Source organism: Cryptomeria japonica, chromosome 9 (genome assembly GCF_030272615.1).
Source record: "Cryptomeria japonica chromosome 9, Sugi_1.0, whole genome shotgun sequence".
Classification (NCBI taxonomy): domain Eukaryota; kingdom Viridiplantae; phylum Streptophyta; class Pinopsida; order Cupressales; family Cupressaceae; genus Cryptomeria; species Cryptomeria japonica.
In genome coordinates, this window is record NC_081413.1 from 48,701,051 (window position 1) to 48,724,097 (window position 23,047).

Sequence of the window (23,047 nt, forward strand, 5' to 3'; positions counted from 1 at the left end):
AGGTTATGATTTGATATAGAGTTATGAATAGGGTTAAGATTTTTTTAATTATATTACTATTACAAAATAAAATAATTATTCAATAAGAATTATTAATAAAATATTTTAAATAAAAAATAAAATAACTAATTATTCATTTGTAATTTAAAGATAACATAACTATTTAATAAATAATTATAAAAAATAAAAAAAATATTTTTTCTCATGAATCTAACATGATAAATGTAATAACTAATTGAATAATAAGGGGTTAATGAAAATTTGGTCCAACCTAACGACAAGTACTAATAATATTCAAATATATAATATTTACTAACACTTTTCAAAATAAAAAACCAAATAAAAAAATTAACAAAATAATGAACTATGATTTTTTAATTAATAATATCAAAATTACATATTAAAATAAAAAAATATTACAAATAAAATAAGAAAAACAATGTAACTAAACTAAAATAAAATAAATAGCTTAAATGTAAAGCAAAACAACACTAAACTAAATAAAAAGAATCCTATTAATGTTTAGAAAAGATATGTCTCACATGGGTAAAATATTTTTCCTAATTTGTTGATGGGTTACAGAGAGGCACGAGATGCTTGAGAATCTTTATGAAAATTATAATAAAAGGGAATATTCTTAAATTATCTTAAAAAACAGTTTTGAAAGGGAAATTCTCGAATATCTGATCGAAGGATGATCGTTTGTACATTGTATAAACCAGTTTGGCTCCATCTGCTCCCTAGTCACTGCAACGGCTACAGTTGATTTACTCAATGGCAGAAGATAGAATAGTTGTGGTCTCAGCCTTGCAGTTTGCCTGCACAGATGATGTTAAAACAAACGTAGATAAAGCAGAACGGTATGTTGTCTTTCAACTCAGATTTGATCATATTACTGAGCTCATAGTCAGGTTCTGTTCTGTTTTTTTCCTTGTTCCTTTTGCCAAGACTCCACTTAAAAACTTCAAAAGAACACATAAAATCTTCAAAAGAACACATAAAATGTTAATGGGTATTTTTCTTTTTGCCATATACCGCATAAACCTTTTAGCGTAACACACCTTAACTTTTCTAGGAGCAGGATTGGTGGCTTGTGCTACTACTGTTAGTTTTTAAATGCAGGGTTCTCATTTTTTATTTGAGCATTTTTAATTCTCTGATTTGTGGATTCTAGATTGAATGAGAATGGATTGGGTGCCTTTATAACTAGATGCAAAATTATTTTTCGTTTACCTTAACAATTGTTTGGATTTGTATTTCTATATTGTTCCACCTGCGTCATAATTATATCAATGAATCCCGAGATAAAGTTGTATTGAAGCTTCATATAAAATTAACCAGACATATTGACGATCCGTTTGGCCTAAGGGTTTTTTATAGTGATATTTTACAATGTGCAGGATAGTTCCATATGATACCCTCTCTACCGCTACATCTATATGTTCCTGCTGGATTTTGAACCTGGATCATCATTGTGATAAGTTCGGTATCTTAGCGCTAGGCCACTGCTTGATAAATTTGTTTGGTTTAAGTGTCATTTTTAGAAGGCATTTTGACAAGGGAGAACATATTTTGTCATTGTCATAGGACATTGATATATCATGTCTTTATGAATTCACCAACAAGCATTTCTAGCTGTATGTTCATCCTTGCCAACAAGATCGTTGTACCCAGTTATTTTAGTTCTGGATTCAACTCTTTACGACAAGATGCATGATCAAACCCCTTAGTGATGCAGGGCATCCACGTACCCCAATATGATTTTCAAATTTTTTTTGTGTGTCTGCTTTGACTAAGAAGTGGGGTGTTTTATTGCCTGTCATGATCAGAGTAGTGGAGTTCCTGCAGACTCTAAATTTAGCAAGAATGGATTAATTTGATTCTTCGGGTGGTGTGTACTGTGCAATGGGTCAGTTTTCTTTTTTTTTGGTGTTTTCGTGGTGTTTTTAAATAAAGGCTGTGCAAGGCATTTGGGGGGGGGGGAGGAGAGGACGGCAGTATTGGGAGTTTTTGTTTTGGTTGCTTTTTGGGCAAGGTTTTCTGAAACAAGGAGAACTTAAGATTTTAGGAAGAAGGTTAGAGAGATGGTGTAATAGGCTGCTCCTATTTGCTACAATCTCTTTCCAAACAGTCTTTGAGGAATTAAGTCAAACAGTTGCCATGCATACAATCTGGGTTCTGATTTTTTTTCCCTTAATGTAGTGGTCTGCTGTTATGTTGATACCTGGTGCGTTTGGGGGTTTACAGCTTACAAGCATTCATCTCATTCCAATATTTAAACAACAAGTACATTCACAAATTAATTCTAATACAACTGCAACCCAAAAATTAACTTATAGTTAATATTGTTTGTAATCCAAAACTTAAGTTCAGACATGAATTTTCATCACAGATCAATCCTATTACATAGCCCCAAAATACAACTGTTTCCCAAACACCAAAATACAACTCATAAAGAACCTGGTTTGTTATTGATGATGTCAGATATATCCCAGTCGCAGGTCTAGCTCACTGTCACCGAATGCGGCTGCTATTTTTGCACACTCCAGACATGGTGTTGGTTGACACGCAAGGCCTAAGCTGGCAGCATCTTTCCCTCATGACCCTGCTGCACTACTACCGCCTAACTGTACCCTCCGTGTGGCATACTGAATATCGTGTACTAAGGCCAGACAATGTGGCCTATTCGCTGGGAGCTGTGCTAGAGTCAGTTCGCAGGTGTTCTTGTGCGGGTCAAACACTGCTGACGGTGCTGAGTGTAAACCTCACTATTCAATACGTGCAAGACTGAGATATTAAACTTCAGTGCTGTAAATATTGGACGCTCAGCACAGAATTAAGACTGCGATTCTTCCTTGTGGCTGCCATGTCGGACTAGTGATAGCTACGCCATTCTAAGTCACTAATCAAAAACCCTCCTTCTAAGACACTAATCGATCTGCAACATTATTCTTTAGTGCTGGAAACTAGAATGAATACCTGTCTAAGTGCTGCGATTCTTCGCAGCTGAGCTTCATAATCAAACTGAAATATCTATGCCCATCAACTCGTTCAATGCCAATTTGTTTTTTAAAAATTTCCCAGACCTGGTCTTTCACAAGCATAAGAAATGTCACACCTGAGGGATTACGCCCCCAAATGCCAGAAAAAGACTCCTGAATTTCTCCAGAAATCACCAATTCCAAGGTAACACAATTTCCAAGATATCTCAATCAGCACTTCAAGCTCTTATTTATAACTCCAATTGGGCATGATTCCCAATACACCATAAATGTGGGATAAAAGAATGTTACAATAAAATAATAGTATCCCCTTATGTCTCCTCATTGAAAGCGAACTTTTAATTTTTCTTTTTAAACATTAGTCCCAGCATTTAATAGTCATTAAAGTTAAATATTAAATTTAACTTTAGGAACTGTTAATTTAATTGCCCAATTAAATAATGGCTCATTAAATTGGCAAACCTGATGAAGAATTAAATGCAACAAAAATACTGACATCCAAAAAATGCTTTAAATATTTCAAGTCATTGAGCCACAATTGACATCCAAAAAATGCTTTAAATATTTCAAGTCATTGAGCCACAATTGACTTACTATAAATAGCAAGTATCTGGAAACCTTGCCAAAACACCTCCGATTGGCTTGAAACTGGAAATGCCTAGGCCAATCCCCTCACTGAACCCTGTAAAGTCCTGGTTAGCCCTTGAGACCAAAGCAAAATGGGCTAACCACAGATCACCACATGACTGGCTAAAAGGGGGACATTACAGTTCGTCCCTCTTGAAATGTCCTCAAGCAATCTCAACTCTGGATGCCACAAAACATTCTCACCCTCCCAAGTAGCATCCTCTATCGGCAAATTCTTCCATTTTACTTGTGAGATTTTGCCAAGATCTAGAGGCAATGGAAAGCACAAATAAGAGAGAACAAAATAGATGATAGGAATAAACTGTATTCTATCAAGATGCAAAATGTGATCAACTGGATCATCAATTGTTGTTCAATGAATTGTCCGTACAAACAATGTAGATGAGCCTGCTTATATAGGCAAGGCTATATGGATATGTGAGCACACAAACATGACATGTGGCTCAATAAGAAACAAGGGTAGGTAGGAAATAGGTGTGGTAGTGTTGACGTGTATTTTGTACACGATCATACACAGAATAAAATACCCAAAGGCATCTTATCCTCTCTTGAATAAAGTCTCTAACTGCTGAAGATTTTGCAAGAAGGATCAGTTAGGATGACTCCAATGTTCTGGTTAGTAGAGTCTCTACGTGTGGATAAGCACCAGTGGTCGTTGTGATTTGCTGTGTCCTCAAGGGGCCTTACGTTGCCGAAGTTTTTGCTGAACTAAACAAACTTTTACAAAAAATAACAAAAGGATAGGGTTTTGCAAGAGGTCTAATCTAGTCTAACCCTAAGAATGACTTCATGTGGACAAGATTTGGCGAGATTCAACTAACTTCAATATTGCCATAAAGTAACAACTCAATTGAAATTGATGCGATCTTCTAAGGTAACAAATGGTTCTTCAACACATCAAAGATCAAAGACACTACCACGAAGGTACATATCCAAGATACAATAACGATTGAAGGTTAAGTGATTCGAGTATTCTCCAGTCGACCACGCAAGGCGTTCCTACAATCAGCAAGAAGCTAGTGGTTTGGAAAGCGAATCCTACCAAAGATCAAGTCCAACACTTTGTCCTTCGAATTAACACACTACTTTGATTGAGAAATGATTCAAGGAAAATGAACAACCATGAAGATAACCAAGAGAATTGCAACAAAACACCATAACTTCAATATTTCATTGATCTCAAAGCCATCATGTACAACAATTGTTTGAATTCTTTCTTCAAAGCTCAATCTTGCTACAAAAAGTAAATTGCTTCTAAACTCTAATCTCTCTCTAATACTGATTTTCTATCTATCTCTCTAATTTTTTCAAAATGAAATGAAATGAGGGTATAAATAGCATCCTCAATTACAATGAATGGTCCAGATCAAAAGCAGATCAATGGTCAAGATCATGACACCTAAACCTTAATTAGGGTTTATTACAAATAGCCCCCTTTTTACTGAACAATATTAAATGCATAGCCAAATATTAAATTTGGCACAAAAATCTAGGAGACATAGACCAATGACAATTAAGGTGCCATGTCATCTATAACAACCTCTCATCTAGAATCTTATTCCCTTTCCAATGCTCCTTTTTAGCATATGCAATGAATCTTGACACGATTCCTTCGATTTCAGCAATTGGAATCTCGGGAAGATTCTTCATTCTTTCTTCCAAGTGGATGACCTGATCAAATGCATCTAGAAGAGCTGCGTCCCATGTAAGTTCAAGTTCCTTAGTCTTTTCAATCAGGAGCATGGTAGCAAACATCTGGTCCTGTTGCTCATCTGTGATATTAGCGTCCTTGCAAAAGATGACCTTGATTCTATATTCCAATTCTTGCAAATCCACATCTGTCTCAACTTCGATCCTCCTGCCAAGAATGGTACGTAGTACCTCAAATACTCTGTCCTGGATCGGGTTGATCACCTCCTCAACATGACTGCATCTATTACTGATGTCCTCGAAGAGAACTTCCTTCATCTGGAGTAAGGTTGACCACTGAAGTAAACTGTGAGGTCCTCCATCCATAATCTTTTCCTGTGCTAAGACCTTCCTCGATGTTTGTCTGATTACTTTCAAGACAGGAATAACAACATCTTTGGTATGAGCAAAAGCAGCTACCGTTATCATCAAATTGTGGATGATCTCAAGAACTTGAATAGCCCTATGAATAGTCTTCATCATCCTTGTTGCAAATTCTACGACAACTGTATGAGATTTATCCATCCAAGTACTCATACGCTGGACCATACTCTTGAATCTCTCTGCCTCACCAATTGATTGAAGGGGAAGTACCTGTATGGGTGATCTTGCTGGATCTTGACATCCTAAAGGCTGATTGAGATGGCTGAAATATGTTCTCCATGCACCGACCTCCCTCTCAAGCTTTCTACTCTTCTCCATTTCTTCTCTAAGCTTGTCTTTCAATGCCTCAAAGGAATCTGTGGCATCATCTAGTGTCTGCTCAGCTGTGGATGGACCTAGCTCAAACGTTTCTATATCATATTCCTCTGCTAGGATCTCCCCTTCATACTTGTCCACCGCCGGTGTAGCTATCTGTAATTTTCTAGATCCAGTCTCATCTCTAATCATCTTGGACATCTTGGTAGCCTTCCTCTTCTCTGTCACTTCCTGGGAATGTCCAACAAGGCTCTCTAAATCAATCACATTGTCCTCGTCCTCGATCACTATTACCTTTGTTAATCTTTCCTTCAACCAATCTGGAAAGGCTGATCTTGTCTCTCTAACCTGAATCTCCTTATGCAATGCTTCTTCTTCTCTGGGAGGAGATGTTACTTCGTCATTGTTCTTGTCTTCATGTAGCTCATAATCTTGGAGAGATCCATCTGGTGACCCTTGCGGTGCCTGTCCCTCTTCCTGCCTATCATTCTGTACCATCGACTCCATAGACTCTTCCACTTCAAGTGTCCTCTTCTCTTGTCGAGAAGATGTGTCGGATGAACGATCTCGGTTGGCCTCTTGCTTCTTCTTGGAAGATTCTCTCTTTCCACGTCTCTCTTTCCTCTTCGAGCCTCTTGGATGGAGATTGCCTTCACTTGCACTTCAAAGGTTGCCTTCACTTGAATTTCTATGATTAGGATTGCCTTCGCTTACACTAGCTCCACCTTCGGCTGGTTTCTCTTCCAAAGTGAAAGTCATAGCTATGCCTTGCTCTCTCAACTTCTGATGCTGCACATCAACCCATCTGCGAGTACAAGACAAGACTGGAGCCATTAAAGTATCTAGATCCACAACCTCGGGCTCATTCCAATCTAACCTCATTGATTTGCTTTCTCGATCATAGGATGATTGGAGATGTCTGCCACTGTCCTGAGCTTGGTCGGCCACTCTGTAAATCCTGCATTTCCTCAACTGAATTGCCCAATATGATAGGTACGGGAACTCCATTTCCATGTCTGTGTCTGAAAGCCTTCGCATAAGTTGCCAACTGTCTTGTTACCTCAAGTAACACTATTTTGTCTGTCGGATATCTCGGCAACATGTATGGAGGTGAAGGACATCCATGAACTCTGATATAAGTAAACTTCGGAAATTGGATAAACCAAGCACCGTACCTCTTCACTAGTTCCTGTGCATCTTGAGATAATCTGTTGTGAATCCCGCCTTGCAACGTCCTTGTGATGTTCATCGTGAAGGTATCATTAACTAGCTTGTAGTTGTTTCCTGGCGGATGATGCAAGTGAACATAGGAATCACAAACTCTGACCTTGCCGGGTCCTCTTCCAATCACTCCTCTGTGAGGTAGTCCTGCGTACTCAAAGCTCCTAATCAAAGCATATATGACGTATGAACTCATGTGGAAGGACTTGGTAGCTTTTAGTCTCCTCAACTGTACGTCCAAGCAATGGCTAATCATTCTAGCCCAATGAATTGTTCCTTTACCCTGAACTATCACCTGGATGAAGTAGAACATCCACTTCTCAAAGTAGAAGGCCTGAGGGGCTCCTGTGACTCGGTTGAGCATTGTAATCAAATCTCTGTACTCCTCCTGGAAATCGATCCTATGTGGTGTGTTCGGTACCTTGCTCAGGCGAGGACGACTCTTGAGTAACCAGTTCTTGTTAATGATGCTTAGGCAAGCATCTGGATCATCTTCGTACATTGACCTGGCTCCTTCTATGCTCTTGTAGACCATATCTCTGTGCTCTGGAAGATGGAAAGCCTCACTTATAGCCTCTTCTGAAAGATAAGCTAAAGTGTTTTCTTCCTTGGACACGATTGTTCTGGATTGAGGATCATAATGACGAGCACACTCGATCATCAACTCATGGCACTGAACTGCTGGAGGGAAGCCGACCGCCTTAATGATGCCACTTTCGATTATCCTCCTGGCGACAGGTGATGGCTTGCCAATGTAAGGGACCTCTCGAAACTTCTTCGTACTGAAGTTGCCCAAGTTAGTATCTCCAATGTTGCTCCACTTCGACACGATCTTGGTCTCCACTTCTTCGGTCTTTTGATCTTCCTTCATGAGAGCTGGACGACTAGTGGATGCTCCCGCCTTCGGGGTCGCCATACCTACACAACATTTCATAATAAGTAACTAGATATTGCAATGCATAACATAGACTAGATTAATTTTAGGAAACTTCATGATAAGTCTTTGAGTTATCATTTCCTAAATAACGATTGAGCTATTGAAATTCAAAATTTCAAAATTCAAAAATTGAAGCAATGACGATCAAAATTCGAAATTAAAACAAGGGACCACATCGTCATACCTCACTTGAGAGCTAACTCTAAAATGCAAAATGAAGAAAATCGCCTAGGCAAAATTAAAGTTTGAAGCCTTTTCCACGTGAATTTTCAAGCGAACGTCCTTCCTATCAACTCGCCACCCTTGGGGATGTCTTTGACGTGATCTTCAATGTCCTTGGCAAGTTCGCTCAATATGGAAACTAAGGTTCGCACTCCCTTTCAATGATGCTTCGCACCACCTTTGCTAAATTCGCACTCTCTAAACACAATTCGCACTTCTCCTTCCAAGATCGCATGTGAGATGATAAAATGATAATGTGAAAATGAAAATTTTCACCCTCCCTTTATAAGCGCTCACCTCATATTCACCTCTAGGCCGACTTTGCCAAAATAAAGAAATTAAAATGATTTTTAAATAAATAACAAAGGCCGACTTTTACAAAATAAATCCAAGCGCTCCATTTTTTATAATAATAAATTAATTAATTGCCTTTATAATCAATTTTTTCGATTTTTAAATAGGCAAAATTAATTAATTAAATATCCAAGCGCCATTTTTTATTATATAAAATAACAATTAATTAATTAAATGCCATCGCTTTTTAATTAATAAACTTGATTTTTTAAAAGGCAAAAATCAATTAATTAATGTTTTAGCACAATTTTAAATGCTATTTAATTGAATTTTCAAACTTATCGATTTTTAGCATTTAAAATAAATTCAAAAAAATGTTTGGCGCCAAAATTGGAGGAAAGTAAGGACACAAACCATTATCGCCTTGGTCCCTGATTGAGGGACAGGAGCGAATTACCATCTTGATCTTGATTCTTGTGCCTTTGACGTTTGAAACCATCATCTCCATGTTGAATTTGGCATTTTTGCTGGGAATTTCAAACTTGACTAACTTGACTTTGCGAATGAGTGCCTCTTGAGGTGATATCGCCTTGGTCCCTTGGTGAGGGACAGGAGCGATCTTGGTGTTTTCTCCTTGATCTTGCTTTTTTAACCACCAATCTTTATCATAAGGCAAACAAGAACGTTGTTTCTTCATTCTACCTTTACTTCACTTGGTTTTTACAAGGCACTTTGATGCTTAAATAGATTATTGCCCTGGTCCCTTGGTGAGGGACAGGAGCGAACCTTGTATCTTAGCCTAAATTGGTAATATTTTGACGTTCACTTCTCTTGTGTCGCCTTCCAAATGATATCCTTGATCTTATGTACCTTGGCTTTGACGTGACCTTGAAGGAAATGAGTGATTTAATGAAAAATCGCCCTGGTCCCTAACTGAGGGACAGGAGCGATATAGCTTCCTTGTTCAAATTGATCACCTTTTGACGCTTAATTTCTTTGCATATCATCTTCTTAAGATACCTTTGATATTTTGTGACCTCGCATAACCTTGTCTTGGCATGATTTTTGAATGGATTGGCAAATATAGTAAATATCGCCCTGGTCCCTGACTGAGGGACAGGAGCGAACTTCAATGTCCTGGGCTCATGCTTGCTTTCATCAACTTGCCATTGCTTTCATCGTGTAAAATGAAGTCCTTTGATCCCTCTTGGTCACTTGATACGCGATCAACTTTCAAAATCTAAGCCTTTGTGAAGGTTTCACTCTGGTCCCTGCCTGAGGGACGGGAGCTATACTGAATTTCGCCCTGGTCCTTGACTGAAGGACAGGAGCGATCTTGGGTTTTTAGTGCAAAATCTTCATCATATTAACTTGTAATTATCTTCAAAGTGCAAAACGATGTCTTTTACTCCCTTTCAAACATTTAAAATGTGAATGGCAACTTAAATTTGGCCTCATTTGAAAATTTCGCTCTGGTCCCTGCCTGAGGGACAGGAGCGAACTAGGATATTTGGTGTAATTCTTTCAATATTGGCGACCTTTGATACTTCGTTCTTCATTGAGACGCTTCAAAATGTCCTTGCCACCCTTTACCTTGACTTGGAGTGGTTTGAACTTGGAGGAAAGGCATCATAACTAACATATCGCCCTGGTCCCTGGCTGAGGGACAGGAGTGAATTTAGACTTGTAGGCTCCATCACACTTTGCCAACTTCCAATTTTATCTTCAACGGTCTCGTTATGCATCCTTTCATTCATTCATGGCTTGGAATTCATTCAAACTTGGCAGGAAATTGACCTAAGGCAAAAATCGCTCTGGTCCCTGACTGAGGGACAGGAGCGCCTAGGCCAATTTGAGTCTCCTATTGATGTCTTGTAATCTTCAACTTGTATTCAACAGGTTCATTTCACCTCCTTTTCTTGCCTCAAACTTGAAACTTGCTCAATCTTCACCCACATTTTGCCTTATGAGGAATTTCGCTTTGGTCCCTGGGAGAGGGACGGGAGCTACACTGAATTTCGCCCTGGTCCCTGATTGAGGGACAGGAGCGATTTTACATTTTTGGTTCATTTTCCTCTTGTTTGCGTTTCCAAATTATATTCAATTGATGAAATGTATCTCCTTTGACCTCTTCAAATCGTCAAGTTGTTCAAATCCTGCAAGGACAAGGTGATGTTTGATTTTGAGCTCCGGTCCTTCACTGAGGGACAGGAGCGATTTTTACTCCTGGGACATTTCCGTGCTCATGAAATTCTTCAAATTATATTCAACGGAAAGATCACGCCTCCCTTTACTACTTCCAATTGAAAAATCATCTTGATCCTGCAGAGACAGTAAGATTTTTGAAAACGAGCTCCGGTCCTTCACTGAGGGACAGGAGCGATTTTGCTCCTACAAGCCAAAATATCATGATTTCAGGATTTTAATCACTTCACAAAGCAAAAACAAATCATTTCCCATGCCCAGGATCAAATATCAAAAAAACTCAAAATTTGGTCAAAATTACTCATTTGGACAAAATTCACAATTTCATCATCAATACTTAGACAAATTCACTCAAAATTCCAATTAAAAATAGACCAACTCACTTAGCCTCTGGCGAATTCACTTTATTCAAAATTGCATCTTACGAGAGGAAGCTCAAAAAAGCTCTCAAGACTGACTGGACTCTGGCCTGAAAACGTCAAAACGGGAACCCTAAGGCTTGACCCTAAATCCAGACAACTAACAAACTACCAAAACCCTAAAAAGCAGAGAAAAAGAACAGGCAAAACGAGCAAAAAGAGGGGGTCCCCATTTTAATGGGGCGATGTGTGAAATGGTCACAACAGGTAGGTAGGAGAAACAATATAATATTCCACATGAGGTGGAATGTAACAACAAGATAAGATCAACACCATAAAAGGTGGAAATTCTCCTACACACACTATCCCAATGTGGCACAAACACCCAAGTGTCTCTTACCCAAACTACTATGAAATGCATTTCCTAAGTAAACTTAAGTATAGTGTAATAATATCCAACACGAATAATTATTTATACCAACATTACTAAATACTCTCTGATGACCCGTCTTCATAAAGTACGCTCCCTAGTATCAAGGATGGCCTCAGGAACCAAAAGAAGTTTCCCCTCATCATCCATAGGAGGTAACTCTGCTGAAGGTACCGCATTATGACCCAATGCCTTTTTGAGGCGAGATACATGAAACACATTATGTATCTTACTGTCTGCTGACAACTCTAGCTCATAAGCCTCCTCACCAACCCTCCTGATAACTCTAAAAAGCCCATAGTAGCGTGGCTTCAACTTCTCTGCACCACTCCTCTTCAGAGTGGACTGCCAGTAATGCTGCAGCATAAGATAAACCATGTCACCAACCTCAAAAGATCTCTCCACTCTGTGCTGGTCTGCATACTGTTTCTGGTGATTCTGAGCTTTCTGCATGTTTTCCTTCAAGGACCTCATAATATCATGACTCTCCTGTAAAAGGTCCTTAGCCTTAGGCACACGACTATCACCAAACAACAAATCCAAAAAGCTCGGAGCCTCACAACTAGAAAGAACCATAAACAGTGACATCTGGATAGACATATGATAAGTGGTGTTATAGCAATATTCTCCTAAATGCAACCACTTCACCTATGCCTTTTGCTGCCCTGTAATATAATTACACAGGTACCCTTCCACCCATTTGTTCACAATATGTGTCTGCCCATTTGTTTGCGGGTGATAACTAGTGCTTGGGGTAAGCTTTGTCCCACACAACTTGAAGAGCTCTTGCCAAAAATTTCTCATGAACCCGCTGTCTCTGTCACTAACAATGCTTTGTGGCAACCCATGCAACCTGAATACCTTTCGAAAAAATAACTCAGCTGTCTGAACCGCTATATAGGTGGATGAAATAGCGAAGAAGTGTGCAAACTTTGTCAATCGATCCACCACAACATAAATGCAATCCCTGCCTTGGACCTTGGGTAGGCTCGTGTTGATGTGTTTTTTATGCATATGCGAATATAGAATAAAATACCCAAAAGTATCTTATCCTCTCTTGAACAAAGCTTTTCAAATGCTGAAGATTGGCTTAAGGATCACCTGAGACAACTTCAAGGTTCTTGTATGTCGGGTCACGACGTGTGGATAAGCACAGTTGGTTGATGTGATTGCTGGTATCACAAGGGGACTTACGTTGAATTGCTGAATGCTTGAATCACTGGAACTTGTTCATTTGATGTTGCGATCTTGTGATGCTTTTGTCCTAAATTAGTTTGAATTAAAAAAAGGGCAAAAGATAAAGGGTTGAGAGAGTCTATTCTAATCCTAAGAATGCAAGAAGATAGGTGAATGATTAAATGGAATCCTATTGGGCAAGGTCTCACCATCAACTTAAACAATTTGACACAAGCTCAGTGCAATCTTCTAAGGACATTTTAAAGATGTTCAAATCATTACCATCGAACATTGATCACCATTCAAATTAATGCATATACAATGGACATATTACAATCTGAAGTTAAGCTCATATTATTCCAGTTGACCATGCAAGGCACACTTACAATCAACAAGAGGCTAGTGGTATGGACTAAACGGATTCCACACAAATACATTCAACAAATTCTTCCACTCAATCTAATTAACATGAAAGTAAATTGAGAAGTAAAGACCATGCGAGTTGTTGAAGTAACAAATCAACTTCACCATAACTTAAATGAAATCAATTGCTCTTTACAACAAGGTTTGGCACAATCTTTGCCTTCTCCTAATCTAACTTCTATTCTAATTCACTATTCTATTCACTAACTATTAACCTTTACAAATGAGAGATTTGAGCCTTTTTATAGTGTTCTCAATACAATTCAATGGCTCAAATCAATTTGAGATCAATGGCCGAGATTTTACAATGAAAACCCTAATTAGGGTTTGTTACAACAAACTCAATTCTGGCCAATGAAATAATTACACACTTTGTCATGACCAATAGATATTAAGGGTAGGTGCCTCGAAGTTTGTGCCATCACGGGTGGTGATTGGGATGATGACTAGGATTCCATCTTTATTTTGCACTTGTAGGCTTGATAGATCATCATGAAGGAATATTTCTTGATACTTAACATTATCCAGCTTCAACAGTGATGATGATGATCTTCTAACTTTGATTAACTCTTCTAAAACTATCCTCTTGAGGGCTTCAATCATGGAGGTGCAGGGTATAAATCTTGTCTTCTTCTTAGTTTTGAAGTATTGATGTTGCCTTGGAATGAATTCTTGATAGCACAACTGCTTCTTTGCTCTAGAATTCCTTCTCTGTGACTCCCTTCATGTTGATGGTGTTGTGGATCATGTCTTTGTGTAGGTGAATACTTCTTGTGTAATCACCTTCTTGTGCTTGTCTATGAAGTTCCCTTGAGGAAATCTCCCTTGTATCTAAACCTTGATGTTAAAATTTGATCCTTGAGAGACTTGTTTCAATCCTCCTCCAATGTGATCCCCTTGATTTCTTTCTTCATCTCTTGCAAAACAAACAAATGAGCATCAAACACACATGATATATACCTTCTATATAACCTCCTAGTGTGATGTAATTATATGATTACATGTGGTTTGCAGGTTTAATAAGAGCATTTAGAGAGAATTCGCCTTAATGAAGGAGCACTTGAAGTTGATGCCACTCTAAGGAAGGGGCACTTGAAGTTCGCTTTCACCTTGATGTACATGAAATTCGCTCTCACCTTGCTGCTCATGAAGTGATCTTTGAACTTGCTTTCATTCATTTTTCTTCATTCTATGGGTTTCAGCATTGAGTCTTTCCACCATTTTTTAATTCAAACATGATGAACTGCCCTTAGGGAAGGCCACTAGAGGAAATTCGCTCCCCCTGCTCAGTTTATGAAGTTCGCTCCCTTCCCTCAATTCTTGAAGTTCGCTCCTCTCCTTTAATTTGTGAAGTTTGCTTTGCTTCCTCAGTTCATGAAGTTCGCTCCTGGGGGCTTGAAGATCAAGTTCGCCTTCAATTAGGGGCTCATGAAATTCGCTCTACCTAGCTCCACATGAAGTTCGCTCTCTTGTGCTCAAACATGAAGTTCACTCTCCTCCTTAAGTTCATGAAGTTCGCTCTTGGGGGCTTGAATATGAAGTGGATTGAAATCGAATACTAAGTGTTTGCTCACTCACTTTGTTTTACTCTCTCCATTCAAACTTGCAAGATAAGGCTCATGGAACAACTTCGCTCTCAGTCAAGGGTATTCGAAGCGAATTTCGCTCCTCATGAGAAGCACTTGAAGCTTTCGCTTTTAACTTTGAGCACTTAGAGTGTCACTAACTAGCAGTTCTTTAGACTCTTCAGTTAAGCTCATGACTGACTCACATGAAATTTGGACTTGATGAACTTACTCATGTGATCTGGATGTTATGAAGGCTAACAAACTCACTCTTTTCACACCTCACACAAGGCTATCCACCTAACTCCTGGCTTCCTGGCCTTCTATACCCTTCTAATGCAAAGGCTAATAGCTAAGGACTCAAACACCATCCTAGAAAGCAGAAAAAAAAAGTGGGGGTTCCCATTTACAATGGGGTGATGTGTGAATACCTCACAATAACCCGTAATGAAATCTAGCACACACTGTCCCATTTCCTTTCGGGAATGGGTAGGGGCTGCAATAGTCCTCTCGGGAAAGAGTGCTCATGCTTATTTTGCTGACACACAGAGCACTCCCTCACATACCGTAACACCTCTGTCTTGAGCCCTTTCCATGTAAAGCGCTCTCTCACCCTCCTGTAAGTTTTGAAATAACCTGGGTGTCCTGCTAACGGTGAGTCATGGAAAGCGCTCAAGATCTTTTGCTTCATAGTAGATCCTGGCACTAAGAAGATCCTCTCCTTGTAAATGATCAAGTCATTTACCACTGTGTACCTGTCATCCTGGATAGTAACATCAATAATCCTAGTGGCCCACTTGTCCTTCGCATACTTTGCAGAAATCATCTCCCTCCCAATGCTTTGCTATCTCACCCAAAGCACACAAGTGAGGTCTCCTAGATAAGGCGTCAACAACGATGTTTTTCTTGCCTTTGACGAAAACTATGTCAAAGTCATAGGCCTGTAGTTTGCTGACCCATTTCTGTTGCCTATCATTCAATTCCTTCTGACCAAGGAAACGCTTCAATCTGTTATGATCTGTCTTGACCTTGAACTTGCTACCCACCAAATACTGTCTTAATTTAGCCAAGGCGTGCATTAGCGCCAACATCTCCTTGTCATAAATGCTGTAGCTCCTCTCAATACCCCTTAGCTTCATGCTCTCAAATGCAGTGGGGTACCTATCCTGCATCAATATCACATCTATGCCTTCACCCGAGGCATCAGAATGCAACTCAAAAGGTTTGCTGAAATTAGGAATGGCCAAGACTGGACAAGTACTCATTAATTCCCTTAAATCTGTCAAAACACTGTTGAGCTCTATCTGACCACTCAAATGCATTCGTCCGGGTCAAATGTGTAAGGGGAGTAGCAGTATGTGTAAAACCCCTCACAAAGTGGCGGTAGAATCCACACGAACCGAGAAATCCCTTAAGCTGTGAGATATTCTTGGGTGGCGGCCAATCTATGATAGCTCGGATCTTATCCGAATGCACATGAACACCCTCAACATTGATAATGTGACCCATATATAGCAACTTAGTCATTCCAAATGCACACTTAGACATCTTAGCATACATGGACTCTCACTCAAGAATGCTCAGCACAATATCAATGTGTTTCAAATGCTCATCCCAAGTCTTACTGTAAATGAGTATATCATCAAAGAATATCAGTACAAATCTCCTCAACTGATCTCTGAATATCCTGTTTATGTAGGACTGGAAGGTAGCTGGTGCATTAGTCAAACCAAAGGGCATGACTAAGAACTCGAAGTGTCCAAAATGACACCTGAAAGATGTCTTCTCCACATTATCTTCCCTTACCCAAATCTGATGGTAACCGGACCTCAAATCAATCTTAGAGAAATAACAGGCTCCATGCAGCTCATCAATGAGTTCATCAATGCAGGGAATGGGGTATTTGTTTTTAATTGTTTTTTAATTCAATTCCCTGTAATCAATGCACATCCTAAAAGTCCCATCCTTTTTTTTCACTAACACAACTGAAGAAGCAAATTGGCTCTTACTAGGCCTAATGTGCCCAATCTCAAGAAGTTCTTTGATAGCCTTCTCAATCTCCTCTTTATATCTCTTCGGATGCCTGTAAGGAGTAGTAATTACAGGTTTGGCCCCCTCCTCGAATTCTATCACATGTTCAATTCTCCTGTCAGGAGGTCTACCTGGTGGTATATCACCAAACACTTTGGAGTGTTTGGTCAAAGTGACTGAACCTGTGAAGGATACTCCTGCTTTTGCTGTCTAGTTCCCTTTGGCATCACCAAAATCTCAGCAACCCACTGAACCTGATCATGATGTATCAAATGCTCCATCCTCCTGAGTGATACCACTCTGAGTCCCCCATCTGATAAGCCTCAGAGTACCACCTTTCTACCCTGATGCTCAAACTTCATCTCCACCTTCTCCAAGTTAAATGTGAACTCCACCAATGAAGCCATCCAAGTCATGTCTAATATCACATCATAGTCCCCCATATCAACCACATAAAAATCATCCACTAACTCATAATCACCTATCCACATATGCAAGTTAGTAATTTTCTACGTGCAAAGGATTTTGTGTCCACTAGCCACCACGACTCTAAACCCATCATGCTCCTTTGTATGTAGGCCCCACTTCTCGACCAACTGAGCATCAATGAAATTATGTGTGGCCCCAGTGTCAATCAAAGATATCACATGCTGCCCTTGTATCACTCCATGAACTTTGAAGGTGATTGCCTTCTGTATACCTGTCAAACGTGCTAACACCTTGTCATCACTGGAATTCCCTCCAGCTGCCGATCCACCATCATTGTTCCCAGAAGTTGATGAATTTTATGAACTCTCAGAAGCTGTATCCTTTGCTGATAACTTTTTGTTGTATTGAATGAATGAATGAAGGAATTTTAATGACGTCCACGAGACCAAGCTGTCTAAGGGACCAAAAGCCACAAAATTAACACATTTTAAGATTTCTTTCAATTTCAGCTCTTCTATTATGAATCTTGACCAAGAAGCTTGCCATTTTGTGAAGCCTTTTCTCCTCAAATACCTCGTTTGGACTACCCACCTTAAAAATATTTTCAAACTGCTTAGGGATATCCTCATATGCTGTAAACTCTATAATGAAGTGCCAGTTGGTTCCAAGCACATCTTTGCTATAAAAGACGCAATTTCCGTCTTCTGACTTTTTTGGGGGGGTTGTCCATATACCTGTTTCACATCTAAGGTGATGAGAGATGATCCTCAGCTGCACTATTAAAATTAGACAAGTTTATTGACTAATGGTGCAAGAGCACCTAATGCAAAATTGGGGTCTAATAGTATGTTTTTAGTTTATTTGATGTAATAAGGTCATATTATGACCATATTTGGTGAGTTTGTGTCATGTAGAGTCATTTTTTGATCAAATATGTAAAAGATGTTAAAATGTTTTAAAAGTTGCTTAAGCAACTTTACAACTTTTGGAAGTTGAAGAGTCATGAGTTGTAAATAGGTAGCTGGAGAAGTTAGAAAGGGTGTAGGAAGTTATAAATATGCCCTTGTGAATCATTTGTATGTGATTAAGTTTGGAGGAATGCGTGAGGATGATTTTGAAGATGAAATGAATAAGAAACCTCATTTTTCTCTATTTTTTTCTAGAAATTTGCTTCTCTTTTGCTTATTACGACCTGTACAAACGTGATGAGGGGTTGAGCCTTATATGGTTGGAAAGATAATTGAATTACAAAACTTTTTCATTCTTATCAAGTCAAAGAAAATGTCGTTTAAATTGTCTAATGGTGGAATCTTTCGAGTCACCCTGTTCAGAAACTAAGTTTTTCCAGCGTAACAGTACATTTTTGAGGATTATCTTCCAAAGAAACCCTATCCAATTTTGATGTATATTTTATAACTTCCAAATGGGTATCTAAAAATGGTTTTACATTTTTGATATGGTTTTTAAAGTGAAATTTATACCAAAAAAACCCAATTTTCTGTTATAAATTAGTCTTCACGAGTAGATTAACGGTCATTATTGGAGACACATGTTCCAAACAACCATACCTTTGTTTCACATATGTTTTGTAATCCCAAAAAGGGTATTTGAATATGTAATCAATCTGTGAATATCTTATCGGCATCAAAAGTTATGCCGTGTTTTGTAATTTGTGAGTGCTACTAGAACTTAGGATAGGTTATGTGGAAAATTGTGACAGTTAGAGGAATCAGTTTTTATGGGAGTTTCTAAGGTGTTGAAATGTAGTGTTTGGAAGGATTTAAGGTGTCCCTGAAGTAGATTGAGTCATTGAGCCCATTGTTGTGAAATAAGCCTACTTGGTATGGATATGTTTTCATGTTGTTGAGTTTGGAACCCCACCTACTGCACCAAATTGGTATCAGAGCTACAGGGATTAGATTTGTTGGAAGGTGAAAGGACATCATGGCAATTAAAGGATCCATGGAGGAAGAGATGCTACAAAGGAATGCCATCTTCAAGACGAGATGTAAATGCCAAGGCAAGGTATGCAATGTGATGGTTGATTCATGTAATTTGGATATTTTGATATCTCAGGAAATGATGGATAAGTTGCACTTAAATTGTTTTCCTCACAAAGCACCTTACTCTGTTTCTTGGTTGAATGGTGAGCATGCTTTGATTGTGAAGGAACAAGCTTGGGTTGAGTTTCAAATAGGCCCATATAAGGACAAGATTTTGTGTGATGTTATACTTATGAACTCATGTCATTTGCTGTTGGGATTGCCATGGATATGTGATAGGTATGCTTTGTATGATGGGAGGCACAATAGTTATAAGATTAAGAAAGATGGTATTTGTTTTGATTTGCATCCATTGGTAGAAGAAAATCAAGGACAAGACAGTGTTAGAAGAGTACTTATGCAGGGCAAAAGAGGACCTATAAGGCAAGAGGAGAGTTGTTGTAGTGAAGGGGCAGCCATTGTCAAGGAGAAGAATTCTAGAGCAGTCAATGATGACAAAGATGCAATGTTGAAGAGCAAAGTGAAGGATGAAAGAGTGATAAGGTCTTAAAATGAAAAGACCGAAGAGGAAGAACACCATGTGCAAGGTATAGTGCAATGTGAGCAGCAAAACAAAGAAATGGTGAGCCAAGGAGCATGGCAAGGATTAGTCACCCCAAGAGGTGAAGGAGATGAGAAGATGAAGAGTTTGTAGAGAGTCCCAAAGGTGGAAGGGACCAAGCAAGTGGCAGGCCAAGAGAAGGCCAAAGACACTATGTATGTAAAGTCTCCAAGGGAAGTGGAGAAAAAGTTAGTTCTATGGTTAGGACAATAGGATGTCCTTGGTTGCTAAATCTGATAAGGAGCCATTTAAATGCTGGTATGACAGTGGTTCAAAGCATAAGGAACCTAAAGGTGATGGTGAAGAAAAGAATTCAGAGACAAAGAGGGAAATAAGTAGCTTGTTGCTTCATTGATGTGATGATCATGATGGTAGAAGTTAAGCCAAAGGTGAAAATGAAAGAGAAAGGACAGAGTATGGTTTGTTTAGAAATGAATGAGACCAAGAGATTAGTTGGCAGCAGTTGGATGGAGAAGGTACAGTCAAGCCAAAGCATAGAGGTGCAGATCCAAGGTGACCAGTCAAGAGGAGCACTAAGTTGCATGGGCAAAGCCAAGCCCAAGGTGAAGATGAAGACAAATGGGATCAGTTGCATGCTCAAGGAGGATCATCATAGTGTTGAAATTCAAGACAATGTTGTAGATCAACATGTTGCAGACTTCCAAGAGACTTGGAATTGTTTTAAGGCTAGGTGTATGGTGCAGGAGCACCTAATGCGAATAGGGGTCTAATAGTATGTTTTTAGTTTATTTGATGTAATAAGGTCATATTATGACCATTTTTTGGTGAGTGTGTGTCATGTAGAGTCATTTTTTGATCAAATATGTAAAATTTGTTAAAATGTTGTAAAAGTTGCTTAAGCAATTGTACAACTTTTGGAAGTTGAAGAGTCATGAGTTGTAAATAGGTAGTTGGAGAAGTTAGAAAGAGTGTAGGAAGTTATAAATAGCAGTGTTCCATGGGCGTTGGGGACGGGGGGATGCGGGGACGCGTTTCCGGGACGGGGGGACCAAGGGCCTAAGTTTGGGGACGGCGGGGGGACGACGGCGGGGTGGTGGTTCTGATATAGTTATACATATACATATAGTACTTGAAAAACTAGTTTTGAAAAGATGTATGACAGTATTACAGTGTAAGAATTATATTTTAAATGAGACTATAGGAAATTTGAAATACTAAATCTAAATACCAAGATTTCTAAGTTGTGTTGTTATATGGAGCCTAATCAAACTCGGAGGTTAGATTTTCCCTACTTCTATCGGCGCAGTTTCCCCCTATATTTTTCAACGGGGGTTTGGGGGTAGCGCCCTGTTGACGTGTATTTTGTACACAATCATACACAGAATAAAATACCATTAGGCATCTTATCCTCTCTTGAGAAAATAGTCTCTAACTGCTGAAGATCTGCAAAAAGGATCAGTTAGGTGGACTCCAAGGTTCTTTTAGTGGGGTCTCCACGTGTGGACAAGCTTTTTTAGTGGTATGATGTGATTTGCTGTTTCCTTCAAGGCGTCTTACGGATTCAATAGTTCGAAGGTTTTACTAATCTAAAAGGAACTTTCAAAAAAAAGGAAAAAGGACAGGGTTTGAGAGGTCTAATCTAGTCTAACCCTATGAACGACTTAGCATGAATGAGATTTGGCAAGACTCAACCAATTTCAATTTTGCCATAAGATAACAACTCAACTGAAATTAGTGCGATCTTCTAAGGTAATAATGATGTTCAATGCATCAAAGATCAAGGACACTACTACGAAGGTACATATCCTAGATACGAAAATGCTTGAAGGTTAAGGACTCAAGGTGTTTTCCAGTCGACCACGCAAGGCGTTCTTACAATCAGCAAGAAGCTAGTGGTTTGGATTGCGAATCCTACCAAATATCAAATCTCACACTTAGTCTTTCTAATTAACAAACTACTTTGATTGAGCGTGATTCAAGTACATCCAACAACCATGAAGATAACTCAAGGAACTTGCAACAAAACACCATAACTTCAATATTTTATTGATTTCCAAGTCATCATATACAACAATTGCTTGAACTTCTCTCTTCAAGACTCAATCTTGCTACAACATAAAAATTGCTTACAACTCTATTCTCTATTTCTCTATTGACTATTCTGATATAAATGAAATGAAAAATGGGGGTATAAATAGCATCCCCAGTTACAATGAAAGGTCCAGATTGAAAGTAAATCAATGGACAAGATCATGACACCTAAACCCTAATTAGGGTTTGTTACAAATGACCTCCTTTTTACTGAACAATATTAAATACATAGCCAAATATTAAATTTGGCACAAAAATCTAGGAGGTATCAGCCAATGAGAATTAAGATGTCATGTCATCTGTAACAACCTTTCATCTAGAATCTTATTCCCCTTCCAATTTTCTTTTTTAGCATATGCAATGAATTTTGTCACAATTCCTTCGATTTCTGTGCTTGGAATCTCGGGAAGATTCTTGATACTCTCTTCTAAGTGGATAACCTGATCAAATGCATCTAGAAGAGCTGTGTCCCAGGTAGGTTCAAGTTCCTTAGTTCTATCAATTAGGAGCATGGTGGCATACATCTGATCATACTGCTCATCTGTAACATCTGCGTCCTTGCGAAAGATGATCTTGATTCTATCTTCAAATTCTTGTAAATCCACATCTGTCTCGACCTCGATCCTTCTGCCAAGAATGGTACGAAGTACCTCAAATACTCTGTCCTGGATCGGATTGATCACCTCCTCAACTTGACCACATCTAACACTGATGTCCTCAAAGAGAACACTCTTTATATGGAGTAAGGTTGACCACTGAAACAAACTGTGAGAATCGCCTTCCAAGATCTTCTCTTGTGCTAAAATTCTTCTGGATGTATGTCTTATAACTTTCAAGACAGGAATGACAACGTCCTTGGTGTGGGCAAATGCAGCTACTGTTGCCATCAGTCTGTGGATTATCTCAAGGACTTGGATAGCCTGGTGGGTGATCTTCGACATCCTTGTAATAAACTCAATGGCCATCGTGTGAGATCTATCCATCCAATTACATGTACGCTGGACCATATTCCTGAATCTTTCCGCTTCATTGATTGATTGAAGGGGCAATGCCTGCAATGG

General features: G+C 38.9%; 1 protein-coding gene across 1 annotated transcript in view; it reads left to right on the forward strand.

The window, feature by feature from the left end:
• Positions 1-655: 655 nt before the first annotated feature.
• LOC131046893 (N-carbamoylputrescine amidase) overlaps positions 656-23,047 on the forward strand; it is a 117,578-nt gene continuing 95,186 nt past the window's right edge. The window contains exon 1 of the mRNA XM_057980716.2: positions 656-860. Coding sequence (XP_057836699.1) covers positions 775-860 — 86 coding nt within the window. The 5' untranslated portion in view covers positions 656-774. The remainder of the gene's footprint in view (positions 861-23,047) is intronic.